The sequence below is a fragment of the Patiria miniata genome, unplaced genomic scaffold (genome assembly GCF_015706575.1).
Source record: "Patiria miniata isolate m_02_andy unplaced genomic scaffold, ASM1570657v1 HiC_scaffold_8, whole genome shotgun sequence".
NCBI lineage: Eukaryota > Metazoa > Echinodermata > Asteroidea > Valvatida > Asterinidae > Patiria > Patiria miniata.
The window spans coordinates 13682203-13692906 of record NW_024037075.1 but is presented as its reverse complement, the minus strand read 5'-3'; the positions used below and the strand labels follow the sequence as shown (position 1 = coordinate 13692906).

The window sequence follows — 10704 nt, the reverse complement described above, 5'->3', positions numbered from 1 at the left end:
TGGGCATGTTACCTACAGCCGAGGCAATGTGTGGAATGTCTGACTGTGTCAAACCGCAACTGTGCAGGTACAGCTCATTTAGGCCTAAGTGCTTCATTTTGGGCAATTCCTTGGCCCACCAGTCAGCGGATCCGCCCAATGTCTTGTTGCCATCAAGGTCCAAGTCAGTAAGTTTGTGCATGTCATGTACAGCCAAGGCAATGTGTCCAATGTCTGTGCTCTGAAGTTGACAAATCTCTAATCTTAGCATCTCAAGGCTTGTCAAGTGTTTGATATGAGGGGCCCATTCTACAGCTCTGCCTCCCAATGTATAGCAGCCATTTATTTCAAGGCAGGTCAAGAGATAGTTGCATTTCAGTGATGACAGGATTTTCTCAAGATCACCCTTCACTAAAGGACACCTGTCGAGCCTCAGATACCCGAGGTTTTCCATGTAACCCAGGGCGAAGGCTAAACCGCTGACCGAAGACACCCGAATAGAAACCAGAATGGTTTTAACGCGTGCCAGCTGTGCCACCTGGACTTCTGACCTACAGATCATTTTGAGAAGGCATATGAGAGTGCGGACATCAGTATTGTTTTTCACCCAGATATCTGATGGGATGAGTGAGTCGCTGGTTAGACATTGTGGGATCTTTTTGGATTGGCTTTCAAAAAAACAGTGTTGACTAATTAATTGTATAACGTCTGATTGGTACATGGGCTTATGTCGATCCTTGTTGAATTTACGGTCAAGCAATCTAACAATGTCAGTCATGCACTTTTCATTGTCACCACAACAAAAACGCAAAAGGAAATCATTTGAAACGACACCCTCAATTGTCTGACATAGTTGCCTTAAATTGTTTTGAAATTCTCCAAATGGAACAACTTTGCACACCGTACGCTTTACAAATCCTGGGTTCGACATATGTACACTTTGCAAGTATTTCCCAGCACAGTATTCCTGAATAGTCTTGTGCATGAATTGTATGTTGTTGTGACATTTGAGGTTTTTGATAACTCTCTGCTGGGTTAGGATGCCTGCTTTCAGTGCCAGGTCCAGCGCATTTTGTTCAAACTCATCTTTTTGAAATGAGAAATTCTGGTCGGCACTTACGAATCCACTCAGTGCAGTTTTTCCTATAGCAATCACTGTTTTTGATGCATCTTCGGAGCTATATCCTTTTCTTGTGAACATGTAATCAACTGCCTCAGTGAATAGGCGTGAAGTTGTTTCGGGGAGTTGTTTTTTTCTCCCTCCACAACAAACACATGAGAAGGAGAAGCATTGGATTCGTGTAGAAATCGAGCAGCGTGTTGGATTTTTCAATGTTTTGGATCAGTGCACTGCCACTATCAGGATCTTCGCAATAGAATTTCAGAATGTATTCATTAACATCCTCTTTGGTAAACCCCAGAACCTCTACATGTGTGCAAGGATTTTGGACAAGTGATTTTGACATCAGTGTCTCAAGATGAGAGGGGCGCGTTGACACAATAATGAAACAATCCCTGTATTCTGTTCTACTAAGCGCTTTTAGGGTAGACCCGAATGAGGCTGCATCAAGTGTTTTGGTCCTCATTTCATCAAAACCATCCAAAAGTATCAAGACCTTATTTGAGTTGTCCTGAATGAATTTATCAAGTTCAACTTTGGCTACTCCTGACTTTACGCCTAAAAGTTGATCAAAAATGGAATCAACAAGATCAGATTCTTGAAACAGGGCATACATTTTTAAAAGAAAGACAAGCTTGAATCTTTTCAGGATTTCACATGCCTCATCAGCCCAGTCATATGCAATCTTGTCAAAAATGGTTGACTTCCCGACACCACCAATGCCAAATAAAATAGCACGATTGAACTCAGTCTCAGGCCAATCTTTCAATATTTTCTCATACTCTGTGGAATATACAGTTTCGTCAGAGTATTCTTCTTCTACAGTACCTTTCTTTGTTCTAACACTCAATTTAGTGTAAATGCCAACAATGGGTCTTTGATCGTCAGGAGCCCCAGGGTTCAACTGAACATAGCTACCCGTTGTCTTGTAACATGTCCTCAAAATGTCCCTGGTCTTGTTACCGACTTCTTGGTTGAGATCCCCCACTCTCGATACTTGGTCTGGTTTCTGACTCTGTGGATTTACTCCTGTTGAGGTCAAACAAGCAACAAGTACATGTTATAGTAAGCAGGAGGTCATGCATGGGTTCGAGTCCTACCAAAGTGATTTTTTCTCATGAACACTCGAGACAACACTAAGTATAGTGGAATCCAGTGATTAGAATCAGAAGCTTTTACTGCGGTGGAGTCACGCTCACGCGCATGCTGCTCGCGTTCTTAAAGACGAGGCATGCGCGCATTTTGGTATTCCAATTGGTCGAAGGAGCCCGAAGTGTGGGTATACATACCTGAGCACAACTCGCGCGAGCCTTTTTTGACACTGCAGTAAATGGCTGCCACCAGATTTGTCTTTACAGTGTTTATACAATACATGTATGTCGGTGGAGGGCAAAACCCAATATTGAATGTACATGTATTATTTCAGTTTAACATTGTTTCTAAAACGATTGAATAGTCTTCCTCCACTGAGGCAAACATATAAAAGAAATGGTGACTTGAGATTTACAGTTCGTTAGTAAGGCAGTGTAAAAAATAAATTTGCCCCCCTCCCCAAAAAATAATCAAATGAATATTTTGGCTTTTGTACCATCTGTTGGACACAAACTTGTCCGATGTTGTTTAATATTATTTACACATTGTTTTTTTACACTGACAACAATAAATTCAGACAAAAAAATTGGTAACTGTATTTGGCAGCCTCCAAAACTTGATTCCATTTTTCCCACTTTCTTTTTTTTCCCACAGGTGACACACGCAATACGGGGTGCCATTTGGTGAGGGTATACATGTATAAAGAACACACAAGACTCCTAATGTCGTCACCATATCTTATTACAAACTGGTTTATATCGTAGCAACAAAAAATGTAGGCTCTTTCGTGGAATTGGCAATCCGTCTTTTGTGTCCATGTTTGTGTAGTATATCATTTCCATCCCCCTCCCCTACAAAATATACAATAATAGTAGTGTAACAAACAAGATCATATTTACCTGCTCCATCCGACGCCGAGCTGTAGAAGTTGACTACATTTGAACCAACAATGGTAGGATTGTTTCTACCGCTGACTGTGCCCATGTTTCCGATGGCTCCAGTTCGTTGTGGGGATTCTAAAATCAGAAGAATTCAAACATCCTTTAAAGAATACCAACAAAATGATTCATGTACTTTAGTACATCTCCAGTTGTCCGTTTTTGGAAGGTAGAGTAGATCATTTGTCATATTTGCATTTGTTTCTTTTGAAGTAAAAAAAGTCCTCAAAATCTAAAGATGGGTGCTCAACAACTAACCTGCTAAACTTTCAGCTCAGTGAATGCTGTATATTCCGAGAAAATCATTTTTCAGGATCTCGATTTCAAATCAAAGTTGCAGAGCCTTGTTTTAAATTGATTGCAGCCGATTGCAACGATGCTATGTCACGCACTGACCAAACAAATAATAGCAACCACACACGCATGTGCATCGTGTCAATGCTCACGCGCACCCATTCACAGATTCACCCAATTACAAACCAACTACTAATGGAAATTTCCAAAAATTGTTCAATTCCCAATCTTTGGTAATGACTTCTTTTAATGTCTTCTTTGTCCAATTACTATCTTTAAACCAAAGTAAGCTTTCAAAAATAATTTGGTCAGTTACTTTTTGGATAGCTGCAAATGATCTACTCTACCTTTAAAGAAGATCCATGTATATAGAGAAATCTGATTGTCCAAAGTTGAAACCTGCAACTTCAAAAAAAATCTTGGGGAGTGTGTGAATGTGTGAGTTGAGTAAAGAGGGGGAGTTAATACTCCTCCCTCCCTCATTGACCCCATGCAAATGGTCTAGCTACTAAATGTACTCACCTGTTGCAGCTGAGGGGGTGGGTACCTGTGCCTCCTGTTGCATCATGGTAGGGACATCAGTCTGGCAGGCTGCTTCAGATTGAGCAGCCATGGTACTTTGGATCACCCAGCCACAAATGGAAGTCCTGTTTGACAATGATAAATGAAAAGCTGTAACACACTGGTCTTCATTCCAGCTTCAATCTCTTTCTTTAGCATGAAAACTTGCACTTCCAATGTCGTTTACATTTGGCATAAAGACTAGACTTGTATGTAATTCAACTTGCAAATGAATAAAGCCATGGGGCATTTTGTTGTGGTCTCAAAGGTCTCAGGAGTAAAACCAGGCCCGGATTACCCAATAGGCATAGTAGGCACTGTGCCCAGCGCCTACAAAAAAATTGGTCTCAAGAAAAAGAGGTCTCGAGTCACTGGTAGAAACTGCACCAGACTAACGCACAGTTGACCGTCAGTCAGTGAGATCGGCAAAATGTGACTGCCAAGCGTCTCAATACCAGTAGGTTCCCCCCGACGTTTATTAGCATCCATGAAACCAACAAATTAAGAACCAAAAAAAAAAAAGCACTGAACCATCGCTGTGGCAAAACTTACAGTTAGGTTTGAAGCGGGTTGATTCAGAGACATCCAAGACGACACTAAAGCACTGCAGCTGCTACGCCCACCGATCTCATGACCCACTTGACGGAACTACATTATGCAAATTAATCTCTAGATAAGTGTCCATATATGGCACCGACTCAAACTTTACAAGTTAATGATTCACAGATGACTTTGATATTCTGTCACATGCAAGCAGGCTGTACCCAATGAAACAAAACAGGCACTTATATCTTGTCACAATAAGTCTATTTTTGTTCTAAATATATCTTGGAACATCAATAAAAGGCTGTTTTTAAATCCTAGCAAATCGCGTATTGATATTATATAAACTACATTTGTCCCAGTAGGCCTACAGACATACATCTGGGTTTTCCCAAATTGTTCTAAGTCAACACTGAAGTCCATGCTGAAGTGTTTTGTTTGGTCTGTTGTCATGGAAAGATCTACAAAGTTGACGAATCAATGGGTGACATTCCTTATCAAATGGCGTGATTTCATCATGTGTTCAGAAGTGTTATTTTAAGCTCAGCATCAATTCAATGCAAATTAATTCACCTTTGAGCCTTAAGTCAACACATGTATAGGCCTGCATAGCTTGGAATGATATGAACAATTAAACATACATGATACAGCAAATATATCTACTGACATATTGTAATATTGGCATTAAGAAAAATTATAATAAAAAATGCAACTAAAAACTGCTGGAATGATTATTTGGAAGTAGGCCTACATTTTAAAACTGGCACTAATGTCTGGACCAACTCTACAAAGGCATCAAGCCTAGGAACCATTTTATTTAATAGCCAATGTAACGGTCCAATAAAATTGTTCCAAATACCGGTATGTTGAAAAAAGTACATACCTGAAATTTCATCTTCAACCTGTCAGTTCCTGCACAAAGCCCTGATGCTTTCACCAACAAATCCAGCCGCAAATTAAAGAAAAACATTTTAGAACAGATTTCAAAGCCTCAAGTTGGATAATCCAGCGGTTAAATAGCAGGAGGTCATGGGTTCGAGTCCCACTCTAATAACCTTGCCAAGGTTGTTTTTTTTTAGAGTTCTGTATGTCACTGACAGTTTGGGAGGATTTTTTCTTTAAGGATTGAGAAAGGTAGAGGACAATGGGCCTTTTGTGAATTGTGTCTTTTGGTTTCCTGCTCAGAGCCAGGTTTTAAGAAATCAGAAAGGCTCCTTACGAATAAACTAAGATATTAGGGTTCAATGACTGCAAACTGCAAGCCTGAAATGTCATCTGGATGATTGCTGATGTCCATCAGGAAAGCTGAATCGCGTACAAAAATCACTATAATTTCTACCTAAACCGCGTAAAAAAAATATTATTTCTACCCAAAATTGCTGCGAATACAGCAATTAATTTAATTAAAATGCCAAAATCATTATTACTCAGTGATGCTTGAGATTATTTCCTTACAAGAAAACCTAATACAGTAACGAAAAAACGATGAATGTTGGCTACCGATACGTTCCACAGGAAACCAGAATTTTGCCTTTACGCGCTTACACAGGCCAGTTACAAAACAAGCGGACATTTTGCCCAACTGGATCGTGGGTAATTCTGTTTAAAAAAAAATCCCTGCCAAAATCTCACAAAAAATTTCGTTATAATTCAATTAATTTTTTATTTAATCAAATGATCTGGAACTGTTGATGATCTGGAACTGTACAGGGTGAGTCAGAATGATCTGGATCCAAGTTCACCATTTTTTTGTGGCAAATAGAGTATATTGAGAAAACAAAAGCGTGTCATATGAAAGGTCATCACCTTGTCTTTCACAGGAATTTTGAATTTTTCATATTAGTGGCATGGTGAGGAGTTATGCCATTTTCATTGAAGTGGCTCACACGGAATTGATTTTTTTTTTTAAATTACAAAAAATATGTCATTAGAGTTGAGAGAACTGAGAAGTCTGCTTGAGGTTGAAAAGGACATTTTTGAATGATAAAACACACTCTAATTTGATCAAAACTAAAAGAGGGGCCCGTACAGCATCAGTACATGCCGTTGTAACGATATCCACTGCAGTGAAAATAAACCTGTCTACTCAGCATGGATGCTACCAAGGGCACCAATCACTTCTCAAAAGTGGGGGGGGGGGGGATGGGGGACATACCTTGATCAAAGGTAATGCGAGCACAAAGCGCGAAGCCCTAAAGACGTGGGGTGCGGGGTCCGATTAAGGGCCCCGAAAATGTTTGAATTCTAGACACCCTGTGGTGCAATCAGAGGCAATTTCTTTGAGCAAAATACTATCAGTGTGACAATTCTGGATCACTTTTTTTATACAAACCGCTTACACCCGCCCACGTTCAGAGTTTCCGAGTGACATCATTTCGTAAATTCCTCGTCTTCAAGTTAAAACCAAATATGTTCACACAGACTCAACTTAAAGGGAAATAAATCATGGCTTTTGTACAGGACTGATCCCGACAGTTGCGGATCACTTTTGACAGTTCCTGATCATGCACGCTGTGCTACCTGGTACATGTACAAATTCATCTTTCACAGCGCGCTCAGTGCGCAAGCATCGAGTGTTACGCCTTCATCATCTAAACTGCACACAATACTGCATCGTGTGCATGGGTGATCCACAACTGTCGCTCGTGGGGATAAAAATCTTTCGGCAAATACGGCAATTAATTTAATTCAAATGCCAAAATCACTATTACTCAGTGATGCTTGAGATTATTTCCTTACAAGAAAACCTAATACAGTAACGAAAAAACGATGAATGTTGGCTACCGATACGTTCCAGAGGAAACCAGAATTTTGCCTTTACGCGCGCTTCCTTTCACAGGCCAGTTACAAAACAAGCGGACATTTTGCCGAACTGGATCGTGGGTAATTATGTTTAAAAAAAAAAATTCCCTGCCAATTGCAAAATGATAGACCTTTAAATTCGGGGAAAAAAATCTCACAAAAAAATTTGGTTACAATTTAATTAATTTTATTTAATCAAATGATCTGGAACTGTCGATGATCCGGAACTGTACAGAATGATCTGGATCCAAGTTCACCATTTTTTTTGTAGCAAAAAGAGTATATTGAGAAAAAAAATGAGCGTGTTACATGTATATAAAAGGTCATCACATTATCTTCCACAGAAATTTTTAATTTTTCATATTAGTGGCGCGGTGAGGAGTTATGCCATTTTCATTGAAGTGGCTCACACGGAATTGATTTTGCCTTTTTTAAATGTGTCAATAACTTCAAGTGAGTCAGTCACCATGACTAGGTTTTTATTTGTTATTACACTGCTTCACATCAGTACGTGATTTCAATAAATTTGTTGCACCATAGAACCGTGGTCAGAGTGTTTTTTTCGGGGCTAAAAAAGTTGGACTGCCCCCCTCCCCCCACCCCCCGTCCCTAACCAACTGACACCCATGGACGCTACAGAGATTGAGCACCACCACTGTTGCATCCAGGACTGCCCCCCCCCCCCCCAGCATCAGACAGACCATCCACAGGGCACTTTGATTGGTCACCTCAATTGGTCGCCTCAATGGGCCAATATCATGGCATCTCGATTGAGCGTCTCCACGGTGACCAATCAAGTGCCCTGTGATTACTCCTAGAACTATGATGCTCCGCGTGAACGGAGCCTCATAGACACAGAACCCCGCAAAATTGTTTGCAGCACAAAACACCAATGAAGTGCAAAAATGTCCATAAAAACAGAGACGTTTCCCACGGAACTGCAGCACAGTTTGCCCCTAAACTTCGTACAATACCTAATGACATACTCACGTTATGTGCGCCTAACAAACATCGCTGGATTCTGTCGGTTTTTAGGCCAAAATGATGAAAAATATGCCCTTTCCGCACTGAGCCAATCTGACACTTAAAACGTGCACGCAGAGATTATGATCGATCGATGATTTTCGGTTGGCTCGGAGCGCGCCGCGGGGGGTACGATACATGCGAAATGATAGTAGTATGGGCATGCTACAAGTGCAAGTACCGTACCCCCACGGCGCGCTCCGATCGAGCAAACCAAAATTCATCGATCGATCATAATCTTTGCGAGATTGGCTCAGTGCCCCACATTTATGGGGCTATGTAGAAGTAAGATCGCGTAGTTTTGAAGGGTCTACCAATGTAGCATCATGCTCCCTCTCCCCCCCACTCCCCCCTCCCCCAACTCCCCCCCCCCCCCCAACAATGGACGTGTGTGTAGATTAAAATATGTATCAATTTTTTTTGTTTGCTGGCTATATGCTGCTGGCATTGCCATTTGCTGGCGTTGCGTGCACTCGACTCCCACTGTTGATTATCAACAACACCACTGTTCCTCTCACTTTTTACAAGAAAATCAGTAGAGAGGTCGATCATTCGTCAGTTCAGTCAGACCGTACTAACATTCGAGTTTCATTCAATGGTAGCCCCATAAATGTGGCCAATTTACTGGACTACCTCCGTAAATAAAGGCCACACTTCCACCATGTACAAAAACATGTCGAACTTTGTCAAATTTTGATTTTCACATTTAGTTTGTAGGTTTTTTGGCTTTAGAAGCATTTTCGCCCCCTTTATAGGCTAATCAAAAAGTGCAGCCTTATTCAGATGTTTATTTTTCGTGAAATTTCCAGATTCGTTTACAACCGTTTGCGTATCAAAATTTCAATATGAAATTTCAGGAAAATTAGAAAAAGGCAGCACTTTCTGATTAGCCTATAAAGAGGGTGAGTATGCTTGTCGAGCGCAATTTGAGTCCCCCGCGCAAGTTTAAACTTGCGCGAGCAAGTTTAAACCAGCGCGCACCCAAGTTTAAACTTGCGCGTGCATTAATTTCCTTGCTACAAATTGCGCATGCAAGTTTAAACTTGCGCGCTACATAGATTTTCCCCATGCATGCAAAGCCGTTGAACTAATATTTTTCCTGGTAAACTCATGCAGATATGTAACATTATTTTTAAAGCATATTTTTCTCCGATTAATAATAGCACCACTGTGCTTTGTGAGACAATGCCTAAATTAATGCCTTTTTGAAACATATTATGCTAATAAGGTTGACTGTGTAGAGGTTCAGAGATAAGAGGTGGTAATGCAAACAATTTATGCACTTTGCATCATGATGTGTATTATTGTTTATGGCTCATTAGGATTTTGTTTAATAAACAATAAACAACATATTTATTCATTAACCCTTACTCTCTGAGGGTAGTTTACTGCATGTCAGTTGGTTATGCCAATGCCCTCCAGCTGCAGTTATTTGGCAGATAACAAGTCTTAACAGTGAAGGCTCCAATTGGCAGGAGTTGGAGGCCCTGGAGGGTGCCTGATACTGACCAGCTGGGGGCACTCACTTTGTTATCAGAGGACTCTCATTGTTCTCTGTGGCATGTATTGGAGTGCCTGTCCAGTTACCCTTGAAATGACATGGCAGATATTGGAGGGCCATGCAAAAAACATAGGAGATTTTCTTGAGGCACAATTGGCATGCGTTGGAGGGTCAAGTAGGGTAAGGGTTAAGTTGAATTAATTAATTAAATTAATAAATTCAATTATTCAATTAAATCATTAAAAAATTTATTTACTTTTTAAAATAATGACCATTTTATATGCATAGCATTTTTAAGTTAAAACATGTAAACATTAAATATGAGTTGTTGAGCTTGCAAATAAAATAATTGTTAAAGAAACAAATTAAATTAATTCATTAAATTAGTAATGAGTTCATTCATTTTTAAGTCCGACTCGAGTCACAACTTTTGGTGACTCGATTCGACTCGAGTCCCTAAGGGCAAATGACTCGACTCAAGTCACTGCGAGCAAATGACTCGACACGACTCAAGTCCCTCATCAGAATGACTCGACTCGACTCAGTGAAAAATATTTGCAATGACTTACGCCGGTGCCAGTTTTGGTTCACGTCACGTTAGAATGTTCGCAAATAATGTATACAATATACCGTACATACGTGGTTTGATCAGTGTCCCCATTAGTTGAATGACGATCAGCTGGCACCCCCTTTTTATTTTCATTAAGAGCCAAATGTGGTGACTCGAATTGACTGAGCTAAATACTTGCTCGACTCGACTCGACTCGACTTGACTACACACAGTGACTCGACTCGACTGAGTCAACTCAACTCGACCGTCTTGACCTAATGACTCGACTCGACTCGAGTCA

At 40.5% G+C, this 10704-nt stretch overlaps 1 protein-coding gene across 1 annotated transcript; it reads right to left on the bottom strand.

Moving 5' to 3' along the window:
• Positions 1-558: 558 nt before the first annotated feature.
• Positions 559-4658, bottom strand: LOC119719097 (NLR family CARD domain-containing protein 4-like). The gene is made up of 4 exons (XM_038188412.1): positions 4537-4658; positions 3946-4070; positions 3091-3207; positions 559-2128 (listed from the first exon to the last, which is right to left on the bottom strand). Exons 2-4 carry the CDS (start codon positions 4034-4036, stop codon positions 1194-1196), a joined length of 1143 nt encoding a protein of 380 aa, XP_038044340.1. The 5' UTR covers positions 4037-4070; positions 4537-4658; the 3' UTR covers positions 559-1193.
• Between the last annotated feature and the right edge of the window lie 6046 nt (positions 4659-10704).

Excerpts from the sequence above, each read along its gene's own strand:
- LOC119719097 (XM_038188412.1), bottom strand. The coding sequence starts at position 4,036 with ATGGCTGCTCAATCTGAAGCAGCCTGCCAGACTGATGTCCCTACCATG. Across the intron at positions 3,208-3,945 it reads CACCCCCTCAGCTGCAACAG|AATCCCCACAACGAACTGGA; the intron begins GTGAGTACATTT and ends TTCTGATTTTAG. Across the intron at positions 2,129-3,090 it reads CTCGGCGTCGGATGGAGCAG|GAGTAAATCCACAGAGTCAG; the intron begins GTAAATATGATC and ends TGACCTCAACAG.